The 24,864-nt window shown below is 47.1% G+C and overlaps 1 protein-coding gene across 1 annotated transcript in view; it reads left to right on the plus strand.

Annotated features, from left to right (window-relative positions):
- The window catches only part of LOC8028088 (metabotropic glutamate receptor 1), a 30,951-nt gene extending 22,839 nt beyond the window's left edge, over positions 1–8,112 (plus strand). The window contains exons 4-6 of the mRNA XM_029982865.4: positions 756–927; positions 3,285–3,411; positions 6,241–8,112. Coding sequence (XP_029838725.4) covers positions 756–927; positions 3,285–3,411; positions 6,241–7,178 — 1,237 coding nt within the window. The 3' untranslated portion in view covers positions 7,179–8,112. The remainder of the gene's footprint in view (positions 1–755; positions 928–3,284; positions 3,412–6,240) is intronic.
- Positions 8,113–24,864: the final 16,752 nt, after the last annotated feature.

Raw genomic sequence — 24,864 nt, forward strand, 5'->3', positions numbered from 1 at the left:
GAAGGTTGGGTGGGATTTCCGAGGTCAAATGTGCGTAACACCTAGAGAAAGGCGCGCTTATAACGTTGACAAAAATATTTCGCGCCAAGAAAGAAAAGATAATGCGCGAGAGGAATAGAAGATATGCCGGACCGCCAAGTTAACACTGGTGCCCATAAAATGGCACCAGTGTGTCCTCCCGTTGTAGGAGGTTTCAAGGCACCCAGTTCTAGGAGGTCGCAAGAGTGTGAGTGTGAACGGGCCTTAAAGCTTTCGGGTCAAGAGTTTATTCGATACTCGGCGTCAACTATTTCGTGCTGCGTTGTCGAGGCTACCGTGGTTCCGCAATGCTCTGTCCAAGCTTGCGCACGCGCATGGGCGTACCAACCGGGGGGGCAAGGGGGCGCTTGCCCCCCCCCCCCCGCAGTTCTCTGAGTGGGGGGCAAGGCACCTGTTTTGCCCCCCCCCCCTGAAACAGCCGCCACTGGGCATGGCAAACACTGACCGGCGGCGCTCGAGGGATACCAAGGGCACCACCCCCGGCCCTGGGGGCGGGGGGGGGGGGGGGGGAGGTCTGGTTCGCCCCCCCCCCCCCCCCCCCTCAAAAACAAGTTGGTACGCCACTGCGCACGCGAATGAGACCCGAGACGCTCTCGCAGCAGTGAGGGGCAGGTTCACCGCGGAGACTATGCTACCCTTTAGAATGTAGCCCAAAATACTTGACCAAATACTGAGATTTACAGGCGGGTAGCGTCATCCAATTGTGCACGTTCCAGGTACGACATCATGAACTTCCAGAGGTCAAACGAGACAGGTTACGAATTCGTGCTCGTCGGCACCTGGGGCGACGATGGGCTGCGGATGATCAGCGAGCCCCAGTGGCGCGACGCTCAAGACGGGGTACCGGTGTCCCGCTGTTCGACACCCTGCACCAAGGGCCACGTCATGGTAAGCTTTCCGTCCCAAATTTTTTGTTTTATTTTTCTCCATGCGATTTATTATGGTGTCAGAGGCTACCCAATCAATATTTTGCTACAGCGTCCCGTATATTTGTAATAAAGTAAAAAAAAAAAACGCAACTTCTTGAAACCAAAACTGGACTGGAGAGGAAGAATAAATATAGAGAAGGAGAGAGCTGGCGGAAGTCACGTGGCTGTGCAACTTTTTATTTTTCTTCAATCAACGTATTTGCGGCTTTTTAGAACCCACATAAAACTGATATCATATTTCATTTCTATTTTTAATATTAAATGCGTTCCTTCGATGACCCACGAAGTTCATTATATTTGGTGTTGTGTTTGACCTGTGACCTTGACCTGTGCACCGACTTCAATTACGAAAACTGTCTACTCTCATCTCTGGTCAGACACACCGGCGGGGCAATGAAGTTTAGTTCCACGGGTAGGGCGCTATCTTATGCCGAATGCTCGCAACTCTGAGAGGGCCCGCGGCAGCGCGCAGTCATTGGGCCCAAGCCCGATTGTCCAAGTTCCCCGCCGAACCCCTGACGCTGCGCCCGTGTCCCATCGTTTGGTGGCATGGCCTTCCCAGTGTTGCCCTCTTAAGCCACCAACAGCACTGGCTATCGTGCCGACCAAGGCGCCGCCTCCTTTTCACACAGGGTGTTTCTTAGATTGTATACATTGTTTTATAAAACGCCAAGAAGGCTAGTGCGTTTTCTGTAGGGATTTATACGGCCAAGGAGACAATATATAAGGATAATTGTTACGACACGACAGGTAATTAAGTAAAATGTGCAAATCATATTTTAATTGTTTGTCGAAAAGTACTAAATAAAGCAATTTTAGAGAGGCTGCAAGCGACAGGGTCTGCTAAAGTTAGCACTCGTGGAACAGGCGCAAGGCTGGCGGTGCGAAAACAAGGATGGTAAGATTGACTTCCGCTATTTTTGACCGCTTGCGCCTCTTGCACGTTTGATAACTTTAGTGCACCACCGCGCTTGCCACGTCCTCAAGACTTTCTAAAATTTACTGATTTCGTGGTTTTCGGTCACTTCTAGCAAGTTTCTAGTACAAGCCACATGTTTATTTTTACTAATGAAAGGTTCATTAACAAAGTTTACTTCATTATCTGACGCCTGATGAATAGCCACCTATACTATGTCCCCCTCGTCGTATAACTCACATGCAGAGACCGCATTGAAATGGGTTTCACGGCTTTTTTTTTTTAATATTTATAAAACAAACGTTCTGTATATACGACCAATATTATTGCAGCGCTATTCGAGTATGTGCGGCTCCGATTGGGATGGTGAAGTGCGCTTCGCGCTCCACGCTAACCTTGATGAGCTCGTATTTGATGCTTCACTGCGATGATGGATTCAAACCTCAATCCTCGAACGCCTGCGCTAAAGTTACCACATCGATATCAACGAGCTTTCCGGGTGAGAGAAAACAATTAATCGACCGTCCTTATAGGTGTTGAATTACATCGCAGAAACGAAGCTTAGATCTTCACCCAAATGTAGCGCTAGCTGTTCGGACCAGATACAAGGGCTTGCCGTTATCTTTTGATTCGAAAATGGGGCTCGTTCCTGGTATCCGATGCCATTAATCTCTACATATTCGTAAACTTTATCAACCGCCGTTTTTGTTGTTGTTTTTTATTGGAAAGTTTCAAAAATTGCTTTTGCGGAGCGCAAGTTCGCCTGCTTCTTTTGCAGTGGTTGTGGTGGCATCAGGACGCCAAGCTCTGAATCAAGGACAGTGGGTAGACCTCAAGGCAGCTTGCCTCAAGGTCTACCCACTATCCTTCAATCAGAGCCAATCAGAGCTCGGCGTTCTGACGTCACCACAACCCCCGCAAAAGAAGCAGACAAACTTGCGCTCCGCATAACTTTCAAATCAGACAACGGCAAGCTTGGGAACTTTGGCATCTGGTCCGAACCGCAAAAACTATGTTTGGGCAGAGACTGCAGCGTTCGACGATTAGCGCTTTCTTTTTGCCCTAAAAAAAAACAAAAAAAAACAAAAAAAAATCATTATTTTTCGCGACACCCGGTATATTTGTTTCTGGATTATGCTATTACAGGTGATCACGTTATAATAGGTGCTCTTGTTGCTGCTACCTCGTACACGCTTGTGGCAGGTATATCATAAAGTACTATAATTAAGCTCGTTATCTTCAATTGAACGCCATTTCATGGTCGCGTTTGTCACGCGAAATTCTGTTTTTTTTTATCTTCGGCTAAGTTTAGAATCGCATGTGACCATCAAGGTTACCTTGATCGTCGAGTGATCGTCTTCGGATGAACAGACCTCTGATAATCGGGCGCCGCACTCCAGTTGCAGGAATCAACGTTAAACCTTTGTTGCTGGAAGTGCATCGAGTGCGGCGACTACCAGTATGTGGCGACCCCCTACCGCTGCTTAGACTGCGAGGAAGGCATGTGGCCTAACGCTAACCACGACGGTGAGTGTCGTACTCGTGCACATTGGTAAGTGCTTGGTCTTACCATAGGTCGCAGCAGGCATTCTTAGTCCTACGACAGGCGCTGATAAAGCGTATTCGCTCGCGCCATGCAGTACACTTCAAGATCTAATTGTGTTCTATATCAGTAGCATGGATGTTTGATCTTATACGAGAGCATGGGAGAGACTCACCGCACGGTCCACGGAAAACATTGAATAATCGATTTCCTGAGTCAACATTCTTCATCGTTAAACTGAAAGCCAATATATCGTTTAAGTGCAAGTGCGCCAAAGAATTTTTCTTAGCTTGTGTTTAAAGATATACCCGTGACGGAGAGTCTATTTTTACTGTAAGTTCTGTTTTCTGCAACACTTCAGCAAATCAAAACAAAAGTCACTTTTGAGCTTGCATATGTAAACACCTTGAGGACAAAGCGACATTGTCTTCCATTAGTTTCGTGAACACATGGCTACTGTTGCTATTGCCTGTGCGACCAGATGCAGACAAAATATTAACGGTCTCCTGGCAGCACCAAAAATGCTATAATTAATAAAAGAAGAAAAAAATGAAAGCCGTTTACAACTCCCTGTAACGCCGAATTAGAGCGCAGCTCTTGAGGAGGAGGATGGAAGGGTACTGAGGGGAGGGTATATCCCTCCTCCTCACCTCGTCATCCTGCCTGCTACTCCGCCATGTGTGTCACGTGACCTCACGGTTACGCCGACGGCGACGCCGCTCAAGCCGGAAACGGGCGCCTAAGAGCTGCGCTCTAAAAAATTAAAACCGTTTACAACTTCCTGTAACACAAAATTAGAGCGCAGCTCTTGAGGAGAAGGAGGGAATGGCACTGAGGGAAGGGTATACCCCTCCTCCTCCTCCTCACCTCCTCATCCTGCTTGCTACTCCTCCCTCCGAGCGGCGTCGGCGTCGCCGTAACCTAGAGGTCACGAGACCCTCGTGACGTCACGTGACCCTCGTGACCTCATGGGGGTCACGGGACGTCACCGGGATCACGTGAGCTCACGGGTGTCACGTGACCTCACGGTTACGCCGACTACCAAAAGGCGACGCCGACGCCGCTCAAGCCGGAAACGGCCGCCTAAGAGCTGCGCTCTAAAAACTCAATAACGTAGATAGCTTTTGATCTCGAGCAGAGTTTGCGATTCGTATCACGGCAATGACTTTTTTTTTGTACAAGGCAGTGGTACAGTCTCATAAAAGAAGCGACAAGTTTGTGTAAGACAAAACAGATAAACCGGCGGTGGCCGGAGCAAAATAATATTTAGATTATAACTCGGTCTGTCTCTCTCTTTCTTCTCTCTCTCTCTCTCTCTCTCTCTCTCTCTCTCTCTCTCTCTCTCTCTCTCTCTCGCTCGCGCGCTCTCTGCCGGTTAATGTGCGTGTGCGTGTGCGCGCACGTGCATTTCTTTTTTTTTTGCCTTCCGATTTGTTTGTTTAGGATGCCACGTAACGTAGAAAGCTAATATCCGATTTGTTCAGAAGAGTACCGCTTTTCGATAGTGTTCAGACTGATATAAATCTTTCATGCATTCTTAACTATTTGACATAACTGAACAAAAAAAAAAAGTTCAAATCAAAGGTACACAAACGGCCAATAAAGAAATATTTTAGGCAGTGTGTCGAACCGAAAAAAATACGGGTCCGGTTACGGTTCACGTTCAGGTAAATTTATTTTGTTCCGGTTCAGTTCCGGTTCGATTAATTCGATCCGCGAACCGGTTCGCGAACCGGTTTGGGGCGCTGAACCGGTTCGCGAACCGGTTCGGAAATTATAAATGACAAATTGCAACATCAAAATAAATTACAAATAAAACATCTGAAATCAGCACATACGAAACGGGATACATCGTAGTGCATTTCTACCAGGAATGGTTTCTTTATGTGCACTCAAAGGTTACCTCACCGACGTTTACGCATTTGGACTTCATCTAATTGGGTCCGACGCATTAGCTGTAAAATCCGCTACCTCCTTACAAACCCACTTACAAGTAGAACTCGCTAACTATCCCGCCACCTCGGCGTGTAAGCAATTGAAGGAACAGTGGGGAGAAAATACAGCTTTCTTTATTTGAACTAGCCTTCGGTAACTCAAATTAGACCCTTAAAGAAGTTTTCATTAAACAAGATACGGAATATGAAAAACACTTCACCGAACGCAACGCCAGAAGGAGTAGGATAAATATTAAAAGAGAAGAGTGCCGTCAGTTGACGGCACTTAAAAAACAAATGGCATTGATAGCACATTCATTGTCAACAGCGCGTGGCCGAACCGTTTTGACATGAGCCGGTAACCGTTATTTTTTTTTTTTCCGGTTCAGTTCTGGTTCGGGTTCATCGCGATAACAATATAACGGTTCGGGTTCGGGTTCACTTCCGGAAAAAATACCGGTTCGGTTCCGGTTTTCGGTTCGGTTCGGTTCCGGTTCGACACCCTGATTTTAGGGGTAATATTTTCGAGAAAGGTTCGATTTTAACCATCACATACTCCGTTTCACTTTAACAGCAGCCGACGCTATTATTCGATGAAGCCAATCGAGCCAACCACCGGCTAAATCAATAACGCACACAAAAAAAATAGCTCAGTATTGCGGCGCATTTATTGTGCACGATTGGTTTAGTAATAGAAAAAGCGATGCAGTTTTGGTGTTGCTTGATTGGCTTCATCGAATTATAGCGTCGGCTTCGATGGTACTTTATAAGTAGTAAAATTGATGGAAGATATTTAGATTACAACTGAGGTCGTCTTGATATTTTTTTTTAATTCTCCACCCTGCGTGGCGCTCACTGGTACAACCGAATGATGCGCAGGCTGCGACAGCATCCCACAGAAGTACCTGCAGTGGACCGAGACCGCGAGCATCATCGTCATGGTCGTGTGCAGCTTTGTCATGCTGTCGACGGGAGCGGTGGCCACCATCTATATCCGCTACATCACCACTCCGCTCATCAAGGCCTCCTCCAGAGAACTGTCCTTCGTCGTCCTCATGGGAATCCTGTGTGCCACCGCCAGCACGTTCGCCGTCCTCGCCAAGCCTACTCCGATTGTCTGCGCCATCGAACGCTTCATGCCAGCGTTCGGAGTAGCCACCATCCACGCTGCCATCTTCACCAAGACCAACCGCATCGCTCGGATTCTAGCCGTTAAGGAGTCCAAGATGTTCTCTCGCAAACGCCGCTTCATGAGCACGACGTCTCAGCTCGTCATTACGGGACTGCTAATCCTGGGCCAGGCCATCGTGTCCGGAACGATGCTTGCCATCGAACCGCCCGGTGCGCAAGACTTCTTCGCGGCACCGAACCAGGTCTCGCTCATCTGCAACACCTCGGAACTTGCAAACTTCCTGGGTCTCAGCTACGACTTCCTGCTCATTCTACTGTGCACCGTGTGGGCCGTAAAAACGAGGAACGTGCCCGAAAATTTCAACGAAGCCAAGATGATCGGCTTCGCCATGTACGCCACGGTGGTCATTTGGATCGCCTATCTGGCCGTTTACTGCGGCAGCGAAAGAAACCGGGAATTGTCCCTGTGCCTTGCGATGAACGTGTCTTCTTTCATGGTGCTCATGTTTCTGTTCATCCCAAAAATCTACATCGTGCTTTTCCATCCAGAAAAAAACGTGCGGTCCAAGTTCCTCACGTTCAAGCAAGACATCGGCAAGGAAGCGGTGAGCACCGTTGAAAAGACCACCGTCTTGTACGGTTATGGCAGCAGAGAAGCCGAACGCCCGACGGCAGCTCCAAGGTAGCCTCTACTGCGTCTCCTTCCGTGCATGCTGAAGTCAGGGACGTTGATGTTACGCCAAGGCGCTGACGTAGGCGCAGTGCCACGATGTGTCGCAAACGAGGAAGTGCCAAAGAGAACGACAGCATGAACAGCTACATAAAAAAAAAAAAAAACGCTAGTGACCATCGATGGGTGCTGGTGGTAGCGCAGCTGTATCATACTCGAAAAAGGAACTTTGCGTCTAGTTCCGTCCAACTTCCGCTTCTGATTGAACGACAGGAAGCTATGTATTCAATATGTGCACCACTCGATTCATTGTGAATGTCAAAGGACGTGACCTTGCTCCAGCCCTTCCACGCAGTAATCGTTGTTATTGATCGCACTGAGTGAGTTCATTTCACTTCAGGCAGGCTAAATAATTTCATTTTTAATCTTGACGGAAAAGAAATATATTTCGGGAATATTTCTGAAGCAAACAAAAAAGTCCAGTTCATTCTTTTAATGAAAAATTGATGCGGCAGAGGTAAAACCTGACTCTAGTAGAGTAGTCGTCTACGTGTTCCTCTTCTCTGTCCTTGTCCCTATGTGCGCAACTGTAACTATGTTTAAAACCTGACGCCTTTCCTGCTTGTTGAGGATCGGATTTTTGTCCTTCCCTTTCCTTCCTACCTAAGCGACTAAGCTCCAACGCTTTTGAGACCGTCTCGAAATAGGAATTATCATGCCCAGTGACTTCACATGTTTACTAAAATGTTAAACTTAATGAATGTCATACTTTCCATCTGAGGATTTCGGCAAGGTTTGGCAAACTGTGCGGTGTGACCTGATTGAGGTTTCCTATAATGTCAATATCTCTCGAAACTGCATAATTATCTTATTTTATTGATCATAAATTCAATATTGTGTCACGAAGAAAGGAAGTGTTGCGTGTAATTGAATAAACGGTTGTTTCAAAACTTTGCGCTTCAAAATCTGCTTTTTTTTTTTCTTTTTTTACAATATGTTGTAGTGTAAAATAACAATACGAAGAAGCAACATACTCTACTTAAGGCCCGAACCTTGGCATGCACGTGTCACGAATGTCAGTATTATAGATTCGTTGCAAAAACACACCCAGCGGAAAAGTATTTAAACGTGTGTGCGAAGAAGAACGGTTCCTCGAGCTCCTCTCATGCTGCGCCATCTCATGGCGTTTGTCAGAAATGGGAGCGAACCTTCGACACGCTTGCTCCGTGACAAGGCGCCGCCGTTCAGACCTCTCTCTTCCCCACCATGGCCATTTACAGTAAAAAAAAAAAAAGGTCAACGAATAATTATATTCTGTGGTTGTCAACTTTATGGGCAATAAGTACAAAAAGTATGCGACATTTAAAAATGGGGATTTTAAGAAAGTCAATCTCGAAAATATGTTTTATCAAGTTTGAAGCAAACGCGGCTTAAAGGTTGTCTCCAAAAAGCAGCAGAAAATATCAACAAATATTTACATCCTGTGACTGACAACTTTATGAGCACTGAATACAAACAGTATGAAAACAAAAACATAAAAAATCGAGTTAAAAAAACTGTGGCTCCGATCCACGCCGTGAAGGTGGTTGGACAGCGAAGCTGTAAACGACACCCACAACAATTACCTATTGCGACGTCACTTGAAAATTCACACACGTGGCTCTACAAAGAGTGAAACCAGAGACAAGTGAAATGTACTTAACCACACCCCTTATTACTCCAGAACAACATTCACGACTACTTTATGATCAGTGTGATACGCACTGAGATTTTCAGTTCTCACTGTAGAGATATTCTTTGCTAAGGTTAAATTAATCCATGATCCATGAATGGTGGTTGGTTGAGTTGCATTGGTGAAGCACATGTTATATATGAAAGCGTGATGACGTCACTGTGTGATTTCTATGCTGTTGGGTACTTTTCCACTCGGAGTAGCTTACGGAACCGTAATCTTTACCGGGAAACACATGCGAGGAGAAGGAACGTGCTTCGCATTGTTCGCAGGAGCCGTTACCATCCATTATGCGGTTTGCACTTCACACGAGGGCTTCGAATGACGTCAATCCCTTTCAAAGCAGCTGCAAACCTGATCTTTACCGGAACGCCTGGGAGGGTGTTCCTGTTGTTCACACGCGCTTTATCATCCATCATGTGGTTTTGATGCCTGTTTTGTGGTTTTCTATATTGAAACGGATACCGAGCTGTATGCCTGATTTCAGAGGAGATATTCTGTTTTGCCTTCAATTGTTCGCCAGGTTTTTTTTTTTTTTTTGCTTACAACGCCAACGACGCGAAACTTTCCTTGGCTGGTAGAGGTATACAGCTACGCTGTAAAATCTTAAAATGTTAGGTTTCTAAGTTTGAAGTAGGATATAGGTATTTTTATCGTAAATGTTACTAAAAAAACACAAACAATAAAACATCGGAGAGCATATATCTGGTCATAGCTATGCATTGACAGTTGTTTCACGTCAAAGTTATTCACGATTTACTTTCTACAAAAATTTTAACATGAAGCAAAGGTTGTAAAAGGTTGTTTTGTAAAAAAAACGTAAAAGCTAGAAATAATTTGATTCTTCCTAAAAATGATTCGTAGTGGCTACTGTCTTGTCAAATAATATAACGAGTTTGAGTAAAGTCAACAGTTTAAAAAGAAAGGTCAAAGTTGCGAGAAAAATAAATGTTTTTGATGTATTTCATTACGTGGTACTCCAGATTTCTTCCTCTAAAACTGTTGGGTCCTATTTTTCAAAGGCTTGTCAGGCCTTCCCAGGGCCTGAGAATTGAGTTAAATGCAAATAAAAACAGCCCGTAAATTTAAACGGATTTTTTTTACTAGAACGCATTTCACGTCAGCTTCCATGTAACCCGAAACCAAGCGGTCAACAGCGCAGTTACATCCTCGCCTCCCTCACAGGAGAGAAGGATCTGTGGCGCAAGCCAGCGAGATGAAACGCTGTGCTGTCCAGATGCAGTGATGTGGTTTGTCTAATGGTGAATTCCACTGGTAGATCTGGAGCGCTTCCCAAAATTCACGAGGGAGGTAAAATTCCGCTCCGTGGGACCCGCTCCGAATCGACGAGCGGAAGATGGACTCGCATTTTTGAAACGACCCACCGATTCGCCCGAGACGGTCGGCCATTCAAAATGGCCGCTGCTTGAACTAGACAAGCCGACCAACGCCTCAGCCGACTGATCTTTTCGACGACCAGTGACAACTGTCACGGCTTAGCTGCAGAAATAACACGCGACACAGGCCGGGCGAAAATATCCGCCCCCCGGAGCCCATGTCACAAATAACGAGGAAGACGTCCGCGTTTGCCGCCGTCACATACCTTTAGGCCGCCTCGAAGTGGCGGGGCACGCACAGCGATTGCCATCGGTGGAGTTCAGATTTATTTATTTATCGAAAGTACCCTCAGGGCCCGAAGGGTTTACAAAGGGGGAGAGCACATACATGAAAACAAAGATAGTAAAACAGAAACAAGTCAACAATATTAAATACGCAACAAATAAAGAAAAACAACAGGTCATGGGTCACTGCTAAAATAGTTGGTGATGGGATTTCTAAACAGGTTAGTATCAGTTATAGTAGCAATCAACTCGAGAGATGGTTCCATTCCTTGACTGTGCGGGAATGGAACAGCCTCCCCGGTTTCATTTCCCGGGTGAACAAAATAGATGTGGGTAACGTTTCGACCGTACCGTCATATCTCAGCAGACCCCCACTCCTCTTTTTCCCCCTCCAGGCCTGACCCATAAATCCGCCCCTACAAAAGCCAAAGTACAATTAATAGTTTACAATTCAAAAGATGCTTTGCGTAGCACCTTACTAAGGTTTCGTAGCCGTAAAAAACTTGCCCTGGTTCTGAAATGCTTTTAATACCATGGAAAGGGTATTGAGGCAAGACTTCAGCGCACTTAGCATTATCACACACAAAAACAATTCCACAATACTGGACTAGCATAGCGCTCCTCTGGACGTTAGTTGCATTGTTTGCATTGGTTTCATCAGGATAGCATGAATTTTCTAATCCGCTTGAGCACTTTAGGCAAGCCAGTGTTTGCCTCATCAAGAAGGGCATTGCCACTTCTTTCAACTTTCATTAAGTCCTTGTTCTTAACCTCAAGATTAATTAGTCATTGGCCAATAATTAGGAGCGACTTTAGTGAAGACACCCTTCTGAGCAGATGAGACTTCTTTCCCATGAGCATCGTCCTCTAGCTCGTACTTCTGATGCAGTTCATTTTCCCGTAACAGGCAAAGTATCACAAATTCGGAGCTCATCCTATGGTGACAGGTTAAAGGAGCAATGAAACGATTTTTCTACTTTCGTTAAATACTCTCTTAGAATCACTCCCTAACGTTAATAACTGAATAAACTTGCCATAGTTTTTTTCTTTCCAGGCAACGGCAGTACCCGCAAAAATATTCGAGAAGTATGAGCATCGTTCATTCCCTCAACTCGAAGCCAGAACAAGCGGCCACGTGACCTAATGCCTATCCTATGCCGCCAAAGTTAATTATAGCCACGCGCTAAAGTTGGCAAAATAGAAAACGCGTGCTGAGCCCTATAGGCATTGTTAGAGTTCGGCTATTCTCATCACCGTAGTGGTTGGACACGAGCTACTAGCCGAGTGTCCGCCCAGCATACCTCGGCAAAACTCACTCATGAGTGCACTCACTTACCTCACTCACCCTCACCAATAAGGCGTGAGGTGAGGGTAAGTGAGTTCATAAGCCTCGAAAACTCACGAGTTTGAGGTTGAGTGAGGGGCGTGAGTATGGTGAGGAGCATGAGTTCGGCGAATTCATGAGTTCGGTGAGTTCATGAGTTCGGTAAGTTTATAAGTTCGGTTAGTTCAGTGAGTTCACAAGTTCGGTGACTTCATGAGTTCAGTGAGGGGCGCGAATTTATGAGGTCGGTGAGCGCATGAGTTCGTTGAGGAGCGTGAGTTTATGAGGTCGGTGAGTTCATGAGTTTGGCGAGGCATATAAGGTCCCGAGGGGCTACGGGTTTGATGAGGGTTTGCGGGGTGACGTCGAGGAAGGGCGGGTCATGTGACTTCTCCGTACATTTCCGGGGAGGTTATATCAACGCTCGCTTCGCAATGGCGCTGTTAGCTCACACGGATGGTTCTCTACGAATGATGGGAAAGGAGAAATTTTGTCTATTGATTTATCTGCGCTCTCCGGCTCCGGCTCGCTTCGCGCCAGCTTGGCGTGGTCTTTTGCCGCTGGTCACTGGTTCGTGGCGGGGTGACGAGAGAGGGGTCAGGGCTCTCCCGCTCGCCTCGGCCGCCCCCGTGTAGACTGCGAGGCACCGATATACAACGGCGCTTTGTTGTTTCGTGAAGGAGGCAAACGATCGCTACGCCACTGCGCCCAAAGGAAGACGATGCCATTTCGAGGGCGCACGTTTTATGCACGGTCGCTAATTCTCGAGCCAATATTAAAATGAAAGCCGGTTGGGAACTGTCACGATTCGTCCGCATACTTGTTTGTTCAAGCTGTAGACCGGAGTTCTGTAAATAAAAGTATGCATACGCGTTTTCGTACTCGAGTAGGCCCGACACGTCGGACTTGTTTGCAATTAGGTTTAAAGGTTGCTGCATTTATTTGGTAGGATACAAAAGTTGATTCGATTATGGATTGTCATAGAAAACTTGCGGATGACAACTTTCTAGATTACATTCAAAAATAAAAAAAAATTTACTCAATATTGGTGATAACAAATTGACGTTTTATCCTGCCATCCAACAGCCCGTTAGTCGCTCAAGAGCAGGCCATTGAGCATAGTCGGAATACTGGCTGCACTCAAAAACGCTTCGCGTGCCGGAGAAAGGGTCTTCTTACTAGCTCCAAAACTACTAGGATATTAGTTATTATTCCTACATATTATTATTTACCAATAGGTACAGCTCGAGCTGGTGCACGTCCCAGTCGTTTACGAGGAGCGCTATTTGTCTTTTTAGCAACGACTTATAGTAAAACGAGAAAATAACAGGGGAGAGGGGGTAAGATCCAAACCTAAGTCCATAAATATATTTGGTATGCGTGCATACGAGTGCGCGTGCGGAGGCAACCTTCCCGCCCGAAGAAATTAAGCGCCCCGATTTTTCGTCTCTAACAAAACACATCTTGAAGAATTGTAGACCGTTGAAGTTCTCTACCGCGCCCTTCCCCTCCTCAAATATAGCATTAAAGGGGTTTCGACACGCGAAAAATAAAATATGAGATAACAATACTGCTAGGACCCATTGTATGTTCCTATAATTCTGCTAAGTTTGTTTTGAAAATGGCGCGATGGTTTCGTGGATAAATCTATTTATATGCGGGTCCCTCGGAGGGGAGGATCTGGGCGGAGCGGGAGGCTGACTACGTAGCCAGCCTCCCGCGCGGCATCCCCTTGCAAGCACTCACAGACCTGGCTCTCTTGGCGTCTCGAGCTTCAGCTTCCACGTTTACCTTCCGTGTTTCGAGCATGCGGTCCGTGACGATTACGTCTACGGCATCGTTCGCCTTGTCAAAGTGTTTGACATTGATCGCAGCAGCGATAAGAATGATTGCTATCAGGAGATGTTGGAAGCTGTTCATTTTGACTGCGACCCGCTGGCGACCAGCTCCAGCGACGGCGAGTTATGGTGAATTCTGCTCGCAGATCTCGAGCGCTCCAAAAGCGCTCCATTTGGAGCGCGCATATTCCGCTCGCAGATCTGGCTCAAGTTGGTCATCTTCCGCTCGTAGATCTCTGGCAGCGCCTGCTCCACGGAGCGCCCCAAACTCCGCCGAACTTGCTCTGCGGGGTTTCACAGATCTCTCCGGAAGTTGACAGAGCGGCCCACGTGATTTCCGTCTAAATCGGCGGTGCGCATGCGCGGCGAGGTTGGAGAGATCGGCGGGCCGGTCGGGTCGGAGTTGGATCTGTTGGGGTGCATCGGTTGTTTACTCTGGATTGTGACGGCTCCAACGCTTCTACTTCGCGTAGATCAGGGATAAAAAGCCGGGAATGTGGAGCGTGGCAAATCGTAAGCGCTGACTCTGTGATCGCGAGAGGAAGAACGAGAAAAGGAACGACAAAAAAGCCGGAGGCAGACGCAAGGTTAGGCCTATTCATTCTGCAGCAAGCGATTGTTTACCTTTTTGCACTGCATTCCGTCGGCGTTTTCCCGTGAAATAAAGCAAGAAGTGGTTAGGCAACGACCGCGCAAGTGATGGTTTGTTACCTCTGTGTTTATTAAAGTCGTACTACAAATCTGAACTCCACCGCTGGCAATCGCTGTTCGTGCCCCGCCGCTTCGAGGCGGCCGAAAGGTATGTGACGGTGCCGAACGCGGACGTCTTCGTTATTTGTGACATGGGCGCCGTGGTACGTATAATTTCGCCCGGTCTGTGTCGCGTGTTACTTCTGCAGCTAAGCAGTGACAGTCGTCACTGGACGTCGGAAAGATTAGCCGGCTGAGGCGGTGGTGGGACTGGTCAAGTTCGAGCAGCGGCCATTCTGTACGGCGGAGGGAGAAGGGGTGGGAAGGGGTGTGGGGGAGGTCGCTCCAAAAATGCAAGTTTATCTTCCCCTCGTCGATTCGGAGCGGGTGCCACGGAGCGGAATTTTGCCTCCCTCGCGGATTTTCAAAAGCGCTCCAGATCTACGAGTGGAATTCACCATTACGGACGAACTCGCCGCGGTCACCGTTGTTTGGGAATATCTCGAAAGGCGTATGTAGGGTAAAAGGTCAACGGGCCAGGGGCGAGAGCGAGAATAGCGTTCGGGTTACCGAGTTGCGCGAGAGGTTTTGATCGTACCGCGGCGAGGAGAGCTTGGGAGATCATGGGATCGCCTAGAAAGAAAGAGCGTTCATTATCACGTGGTTTATGGGCACCATGGTGTGACTAACTTGAACAGTGTTGCCTAGACGCCAAATGAAAATTATAAAAATTCGTAAATTGATTATTGCAATTACCAGAGCTCTAAAAATCGCGTAACTTGGTGTATATACTAGTAGCCTATGAGCATTCCATTTCAAGAAAAATCTATCCATTTGATATTTAGAAGTGAATTAATTTAAATATCAAAGGTAAAAGAACCTGCACTTACACCAGTAGGCCGTTTATTCATTCAAATTAGTGAAGACATTAAAAATTATTATTTATCAAAAACTGATAAATGATTTTAATAGAAAACACGACTTTGTACATGTAGTTTGTAAATATTTGCATTCAACATATCGACAAGTTTGAACAGGAACACACATTGTCCGAGCAACAAGAATACCGAAGGCATCTGACACCGATCATCACCTCTCCTTCAACCGCTCTTGGTTCCCCCTATTCCCCTAGCAAGGCGAGAAAACTGACCCCACCACTGGGAGACTAACCTTTCGCCTTCCTTCTACCCCCCGTTTCACTTTTCAATAAACTACTACTACACCGATCACGATTTTGTCAGGATTCATAAAGGATTCATTTTACTCTCCCTAAAAAAGGGGTGTCGTCTTACACCCTTTGTTTCATATAACGCACCTCAAAGCTTTAGTTCGACGTACAGCGCACTGACGTCTACAGGCGGCCACAACATCATTGCGAGGGGCTTGATAACGGCGAGATATACCTTAATAAACAACTAAAGTACGTATCCATCTACAAAAAGAGAAAAAGAAAAAAGAGAACGGAGGTTTTGCAGTAGGGCCAAGAAAACCTCGATTACTTTTTTAAGTGAGTAACACGTACATGAGTTGGTACCGTCGGCTCGACGTCAGTGCGCTGTACGTCTAACTGAAGTTTGGGGGTGTATTATATCTCACAAGAGGTATAAGAATATACCCTTTTTTTTTTCTGAGTACGAGGCACAGAGTCGGTAGATTAGTACGCTCCAGTTCTAATTGGTTTGTGAGGTGTAAGAAAAAACGAGAGACGCGATAAAAAGAATATTGTACCATAATCGTTCTTTTTTCCATAAAAAAAAAAAAAACATCCATTAGGCAGTTATTTTAGGTGAAATAATTTGTGCGAACGACGATAAATATAAAGACAGACGGTTCCAAAATAGTTCTACTCGACAACGGAAACAAAATACACACCCACGGTGGTGCGTGTTGGAATAATATTTACACCTGAATCAGTAGCGATGCTGAGGAAAAGAGAGTTCCAGTCCCCCCCCCCCCCCCCCCCCCCCCCCCCCCTTTTCCAGATATTTCGGACTCTTAAAGAAAACAATACGAGGAAAGAGGGCGTTTTTGAGCTTATTTTAATCTGAAATTATTTATGCATATGTGTAGCTACTGTCGCTCTTCACTGCATAAACGATCGTGTAGATGGTCATTGTCGGAAACTCGTTGTCAGAAGGCACTACTCGTCACATGCTCAGTCGTTCGGAAGTTCAAAGCTGTCTTTTCGACCTAAATAACAGTTCCATTGGTAAAACAAAATTAAACATGACAATAAATGCGGAAATGAAAAGCTGGAGAAAAAAAACCTATGTAGAACCTGCCGGAAGTGTTGTATTCTTGCATATTCAGAGGCTCAGAACTTCGAAACAAGTTTCTCCAGACGAAATGTGTGCAGGCTAAAACAAAACACGTCCCATAAACGTAAAACAAAAAAAAAAAAAAAACATTTTTTTAATGACGTGCTGAATTTGAACAATATTAGAAATCACCCCCCCCCCCCCCCCCCCCCGAGTTGATTTATTCCTCAACGTAAAAAAAATACATTATTTTGTATTCTGCAGATGGCAATGCCATGTACTGTTTGTGGTGTTAATTTAAATGCTATACTTCAAGCAATTTAGACGAAAAAAGTTACTAAGTTTAGGGCATAATTGCCGGTAGATACAAGCTTGGACATTTCTTCGAAACTGATCTTGAATAACAATAATCATATCTTAAGACGACACCTACCTAGGCTAGACATAGATCATTCTTAAAAAGTTCGACATCTCTACCATAAAAGCTTCGGCTATAGCGTGCTTCAAGTATGGCACAAACGACAATCATCAAAGTCCCGTCGTCCTTCCTCGCTCCTTCGGGAATTTATTTCTTTAAAACTAAGCTTGCCAGAAAATTGAAATAAGCGGCATTGTCTTTCGCAAGGAATGCGACACCGTATGTAAAAATTTGAGAAAAAAAAATTGCGAATGTACCTCACTGCTTGAGTTCAAATGAAACCGCCCGCCGGTCTCTCGAAGTTTGACGAACTTCGAACAATTACCTTAAAAGTTCGACGATTCGAAAATGTTCGAATTCTCTAGATAAATAAGGTCGAAAGTTCGAAAATTATCGAATTTTTTAACGTAGGAAGTTAAAAAAGCTTCGATTTTTTAGTTTATCAAGGTCAATAGTTAGACACGCATCGAATTTTGCAGCGTAATAAGTTAGAAAAGGATCTAACTTTTTTAGCGTAATAAGTTCGAAGGTTCGAAAAACATTGCACTTCTGAACGTGCGAAGTTCGAAACTTCAAAAAGCGTCGAACTTCTTAATTTAGCACGGTCGAAAATTCGACGGAAGTCGAATTTTCGATACAGAAAGTTCGAAAACTCGAAATCTTTCGAACCACTTGATTTGATCATCGAAACTTCGATTCGGAGAAAGTTCGCGGCATCCCTATCATGAACATAGATGACATTTTATACGTAGAACTTCATAACAAAAATTGGCACGTGAATGATAATAATGGCTTCTTATATCCACGCTACGTGGGCACCCCACTGGGCACCCACACAGCTATTTCACATAAACCATTGTCTGAAATGGAGAAGAGAAATTTACCCTCTGCCATGCCCTTTCCCTTTCAAAAGTGCTCTTTCCCCTCGCTTCAATTGGATCGGGCGCGACACGTGACCGCTGCCTTCCCATGATCCTGCGCGGTTCGGTGGTTCGCTAGAAATCAACGCCATCACCGGGCGAGGCGTAGCGGTGGCCCCGTTGCTCACGGCCGTTTTTTTTTTTTTTTTTTTTTTTATTATTACATTGGCGGCAACACGATGCCATCATGATGCGCTGTGGAATGCACAAACAGCATTGAGGATGGGAAGAAGCTTTTTGCCGTTCCGACATTGGCTGCACCGGATCGGTCGGAAAAGTTTCGACAGCCTCCGAGGGAGACTTTGCGAGGTAAGTCACTTTAAAACTCCGGATCGTATCACCTGTCTCTTTCGGTCTCGCCGATGAAGATCGCCTAATACGAGCATGAGATGAGATAAACACGGAAGAAAATTACCTGCATGAAGAACTCTGCCACGTCTTTTCCCGCGTATTTGATAATGGAAACCGACTTGCTCGCTCTTAGCTCGCTTGCATTGAGTCAGCCGAGTTGAGAACGATGCGTGAGGGACTAGAGTGACACTAAAATAAAGTGGGTTGTAGTGTTACCGCGCGCATATTGCGTCACTGAAAGGAGAGTCACCAACGATCGAGCACCTCGCGATTTCGTTTGTGCAACATATTTCTGCGACTGGTGCTTCACAAGTGACAACTAAAAATATGCGATGCTACATTTATTTTTCAGGATCACTTCACAATCAGTTTGAGCCAGTGATCTTGGCAAAGACTGGCCTCAAGAAACTCAAGCCACATGCAGATCCTTCCATTTTTTCACACCGACCTCTTCCGAATGTGCAATATTTTGCCTTGTAGCAATAAATATTTTCTTGTCTTTATCTTTGTATGTAATTTATCTTTTGTGATCAATAAAACACCAATTATCGGCAATAAAAATATTGCTTTTGTATTTTAAAGGCTTTGCTGAAGGATCTCTCTGTCCTCGTTTAGTAACTCACACAGTAAGGTACGCCCGCGGCTGTGCAGCAGAGCTCTTTGAGAGTCAAGTGTGTACCTTGCGCGTGAGTACGTCAAAACACTAATACAGGGTGTCACAAAAGAAAATTTACACGGTCTTTTTTACCGCAAAAATAAACTAGGCATCGCCGAACGCTCATTCCCCGCCCACAGGTAAAGCTAGAGGTCACAACCAGATGCCAAAGTTTCAGCCCGATCCGATAACTTAATCAAAAGTTATAAGTGATTTTCTGAAAATTTCAATGGGAAAATGGAGCTCATTTTTGCCCGTTTTCGGTTTCTGGTGCCATAGAGCCCCATGTGTTTGAAAACTCCGTCGGCCGCCATTTACCCATTGAAATTTTCAGAAAATCACTTATAACTTTTGATTAAGGTATCGGAGTTTTCAAACACATGGGGCTCTATGGCACCAGAAACCGAAAACGGGCAAAAATGAGCTCCATTTTCCCATTGAAATTTTCAGAAAATCACTTATAACTTTTGATTAAGTTATCGGATCGGGCTGAAACTTTGGCATCTGGTTGTGACCTCTAGCCACGGGCGTACCAACCGGGGAAGCAAGGAAGCCGCTTGCCCCCCCCCCCCCCCCCCCCCCCTAGTTCTCACCATACCTCGGCATTCTCACTCATGAGTGCGATCACTCACGATCACTCACGCTCACCATCAGATTTGAGGTGATCGTGAGTGAGGCCGCGAGTCTCTAAAAATTGTGAGTGTGAGTGTGAGTGTGATCGTGAGTTACGTGAACTTATGAGTGTGAGTGTGAGTCCTGAGAAGTGATGAGCGTGAGTCTGATCGCGAGTGTGATCGCGAGTTCTGAGAACTAATGAGTGTGAGTGCGAGTGTGAGCCCTGCGAACTCATGAGCGTGAGTTTGATCGCGAGTGTGATTGTGAGTTCTTAAAACTCTTTGAGTGTGAGTGCGAGTGTGAGCCCTACGAACTCATGAACGTGAGTTTGACCGTGAGTGTGATTGTTAGTTCTTAAAACTCTTGAGTGTGAGTGTGAGCTTGAGCGCTAAGTAAAGTACTCATGAGTGTGATTGTGAGTTTCGAGGCTCATGAGCATGAGCCTGAATCAAGACGTGAGTCTTTGGGTGGATATGAGTCCGGTGATCGCATTAGTCTGCGTGATGGCGCGAGCCTGAGGACCATGGCTATGATGAGTCGCGGTGAGTGCTGGTATATTCATAGCTGGGTTGGTCACGTGAGCTCCCGGGCCGTCTTAGTGGGCGAGGAAACTCTCGCTTCGCAACTACTGCGTGGGGTTCGGGCCTTGAGGGTTGGTTTGGGTGTCGCTCGCCTGCTCCTTCGCCATGTGAACGCGCCGGTTCCTGTGGAGGGCGGAGGAGGGGGGGGGGGGGGGGGTGCTTGTTCTTGCAGGCTCCTCCTTGCCAGCGCCCTCCGCAATGTCTCAACCAGCTGTAGAGGGCAGAGAGGGTATGAGGAAAGGGGGGGGGGGGGTCGCTTTCATTTCTCCTCGGCGTTCGCTCTTCGCTTCACGGTAGACTGCGAGACGCCAACGGACTGACGGCGCCTCGAGGCGGCGCGGTAACGTCGGAGTTGGGGAAGCGCTCCAAACGGCTAGCGCTCCTCTCTCTGTGGCATAGAAAGGTTTGTGTGTATTTCGGTTCCTGTTGTCAAGTAGGTGTCAGTGGGCACAGAATTTTATGATTGCGTCAACTATAACGTTCGCACAGCTGCAATAAAATTAAATGACTCGCATTATCCTCATCAGCACCCGGAATTTTATTTCTCCGCGCACCTCAACGTACCTTTCGCAATGAGTCATCACTCAGGAAGTGCGACAAAGGCGGTGTCATGATCGATCGAAGCTTCGAGTGAGGTCTTTCATATTGTGCGATATCATGCTTTTAAGTGTTGTTTGGGGCAAGATGGCGCAAGTGCATGACAGCCAGCCGGCAATGGCCAGGCGGCGCCACGAGAGTGCTGCATTCGGCGCCACAAGCGGAGGGGTCTCTCTTAATGGGTCGGCCAGTGGCTAGTCTGCCCGTCGGGTCGTGGCGAGCGGTGACGAACCCGATTTCAGCAGTCCCCGTGTGCACGTGCGCGCCATGTCCATTTTTATTTTATGCGGTTTTTTAAGACCATCGGGAGCCTTGATAGGTCCAAGTGTTGAGAGCATAATCTGGAGCTGTCATTTGGACACCTGTTTGAACTGTCTTCGTACGCTTGCGGCGTCGCTCTATAATAATCGCCGCCCGATCGGTCTGTGCTTCGCTCGTCTCCCAGGAAGTGACACAACGCAACGAGAAGGCAGCGAATGGGTTTACTGTACTTCCCGGTTGCCCGTCTTCGAGAGCCGGCAGTCCGGACCCGCCGACCCTAGTTGTCGCCCGTTGTTCATAGCTGGCAGTCGGAGTCCGTGTCCACGCCTGCGGATCGTCCTTCCCACGCACTGCGTACGCTAGCTGTTCCGGGCTATCACAGCCAGAGTTTCGCTGCAGGACCACTCCTGGATCGCAATGGACTAGGCCGATAAGGCCAGGCTCGCCGTTTCCGCCGGTCCTGATCCGAAGCTCGCTGGTGGAACGCTCCGGGGACCGTCATGGGCCGGACCAGCCAGAACGGCTCTATCGTTCCTGCCCGGCCCCAGCCTCGTGCAGCGCGTTCTTCCTCTTTCCTCGCCGGCTGGCCCCCGCTCGCGCTTTGCTCGACCGTCTTCTTCTTCTCCCGGCGCCCCCACGACACTAGAATAAAATGTGGGTAATTAGAACCAAACTCTCCGTGCTAGAGAATAGTGCACAAGTCTGGCGACAGGCAAAAAAGTGTGCGTGTGAGGATATTTACGCTTCGCATGAGCTTTTTCTAGAAAAAAAAATTACATACTGTTTTCTGCACGCCGTCACATTTGTTACCAGACTCAGCATTAAATTTGGTAGCCGAAACAAACAAAAATTTGTTCTACGAAAATCCACTATTTAAAAACTTGCATGCTTAAAAGGTTTTGGTTGCGACCGCGCGTGCCGAACGGCGCGCGCGGTCGCAACCAAATGCACGCCTACAACTACGAGTGCCGGAACAGGTCGAAGGGCATCTCGCTTGAAGACCTGATCGCCTGATTCTCGACGTCAAAGCGAAGCAACAATCGGCCCAATTTTTCCTACTGTATTTCTCTAAATGGTTTGTCTGAGAGACTCGTAAAAAAACTAGTATAAATACGTTATTTTGCAAAAGGAGTCTGTCAGACCACTTTTCAAGCCTGCACATCTATTTTCGTTCACTTCAACAATTAATGTAAAATTCACTTACTTGATGCATCGCACTCCAGTAATCCACTTTGTCGCCGTGTCGCTTCCCAAGGTCTTAAAAGGAAGCGGTAAAGTCTGACGCTTGGGTCACCTGCACGACCGTGGCGGGAGGCACTCACTTGATCGAATGACGTTTTAGCGAACGCCCACGTTTCATCGAATGACACTTTAGCGAATAGTCGGACGCCGCGAAGCGGCGTTTTCGGGTGGGCCAAGTGAGTTTATATTTTTGTAATGAGTTGCCGCAGACTCTCGCCGCGAAGCGGCGTAAAGCGCAGCGCGACGGATGGGTTAACGCGCGCCCCCGTTTTTCGCTAAAACGACCATTCGCTCAAATGTCGCCGTTCGCTAAAATGTCATTCGCTCTTGTGATATGGACCCGACCGTGGCAGTCTTTCACGCAGCCATAGCGGCGTTAATTTTTGGGGAAACTCAAGGCTTAGGAAAGACGTCACAGGAACCCGGAAAGGTCATAGAGACGTGAAGTTGAGACTTAATTTTATGAAAAAACAGTTCTAAAAAGGCTCACGCCGATCCAAAGTGCCACGTTCACACGTGGTTTCTAAATGCGCCCGCCCACAGTCCTCGCGACCCAGGCCGTCCTGGACTATCCAATTTGTTTTAGTTTTCAGTCGCTAGATGGCGCAACGTGTCGTGCCAACTTCCAAGCTGCATTGCTGGTTGGGCTGGTTGCCTAAGGGTACACTTATAGCATCCTCGATCATCCGCACCGGTGCGCACCGGGGCACTGAGGTGCGCCCCTTCATCTTCGATCAAGTGCACCGGTGCGCACCGTACGTCCTCGATCAACGAAGCGCACCCTCCCGGTGCGGCTTTTCGTTGCCCCAACGTGCACCAAGAAAATCGGCGGTGCGCCGGGGGGCAGTCCCATCAGGCATTGCGGCCAGGAGCGGGAATCGAGAAGATGGCGGGAGTAGCAGACGCGCAGACTATCGAGATGGCGATCTTGCAAAAACGTACACGCCTTGCAGCTGCACTAGATGATTTCCTCGGGTCTTCTGACGGCGAGACGACGAGCTTCTCACCATCGCCGCGATTACTGGCGATTGCTGCGGTGGCAAGGAGCGCCCGAAAAGCACGAACTTCGTGGAAAGCGGTGCGAGGCGTTTCGATGACAGCGAGGTACGGCTATTATCTGGTGTTTCGTTTTCTTGAGCTAATATTGATGGCTAACATATACATGTGGAATTGTCACCCGCTTCGTGACCCCATCGACAATCACGTCCACGATGTTTATTTCTGTGGGACCGTCAAATCCGCGAGTAAAAAAATAAAAGAAATTGACAGCAGACGGGCACCGTGCGATGACCTACGCAAAATAAACGAACAAAACGCGAAGTGACGCAAGGTGGAGCTCGCCGCGGTGTACCGGCGCGGCGCAGTTTGTCCTCGATGTTGCACCGACATCGCGCTGCACGTCCGAGGAGCGCTGTGCACTGTGCTGGTTTCAGGGCGATTCCGGTGCGAGTTGATCGAAGATGCTATTAGCAAACTGTGGAAGCTACGACTTAGTGGGCCAATTAGAGCGTCGCATAGAGACAAGTGGCATCTAGAATGGACGCCTGTGAGACGCTGCCACGCTGCCTGTGTCTTACTCCAATAAATCTACTGGCTCATCGGGATTCGCAGAATTCGCCGTGTGCCGTGTGCCTTCGGTGACGGAGGCGCGCAGTGGCCGCAACGTCGCGGCGCCTGCCCCACGGCCACGGCCGGGTTGCCGGCGCGCCGGCTGGACGCGACTCCGAGGCGCCAATTGCCCGCGCTTCTCGGGCTTCGTACGTGAAGCTGTGCTCCCTTGGCCGTTGTTTATTCATGTTTCTTTTTTACGTTGTTATGGTCGAATGCATAGGTGCTCAGAGTGAGGCAAGAATTTCTTGTAAAACAAAAATAATATATCTGATAACCAACTTTTTACAATTCAATTCTGAAACACTTCTTATCGTTGGAAGGCATATGACACATATCGCGATGATTCAAGCCCGTAATGAATTTTTACAATGGTGTAGCGGACGGCAAGATTGATCAGCGGGTCGTTGAAGTGCGCTACTGCGTTGAATGAACACTTGTTAACCGAGCGACAGAGAATCTGTCTCGAACCGATGGTTACAGAAAGGCCGCGGGTTTCATAATTATGCAACATAAATTATAATATATCTTGTGAATGTGCAACTAAATGTCCGGAGAAACCGTTTGTCATCATTTCCGCAAGTTATGGAAAAAAAAAAAAAAAAAAAAAAACTCAACTTCAACTTTCCGAATTTGCTGCTAATTTCCGGGAACTTAATACGCGAAATAATGCTAAATATTGTATTTAAAAAAACCGCCAAGTTCGATTTTGATATAGGCGGACATTGTGCCCGGGAAGACACCTTCGATATTTTATTTTACAATTAGAATAGGATTCAGGCAATGTTGACAGAGTCATAACCTGTAGTGACGCTTGTGTGCCGAACAAATCACTTAATACCCCGCCAGTATTTCTACCCGTGGCGACACCTCGAAAAGGCGAGGAGACCGATTTTCCGTGACGTTCAAGCGTACCATCAGAGTAGGCTCGTAAAGGCCGGTTCACACATCTGCGTTCCGAGCTACAGGAACGACAGAAACGACATGAAC

The sequence above is a fragment of the Ixodes scapularis genome, unplaced genomic scaffold, assembly GCF_016920785.2.
Source record: "Ixodes scapularis isolate PalLabHiFi unplaced genomic scaffold, ASM1692078v2 PGA_scaffold2__306_contigs__length_199485367, whole genome shotgun sequence".
Taxonomy (NCBI): Eukaryota; Metazoa; Arthropoda; class Arachnida; order Ixodida; family Ixodidae; genus Ixodes; species Ixodes scapularis.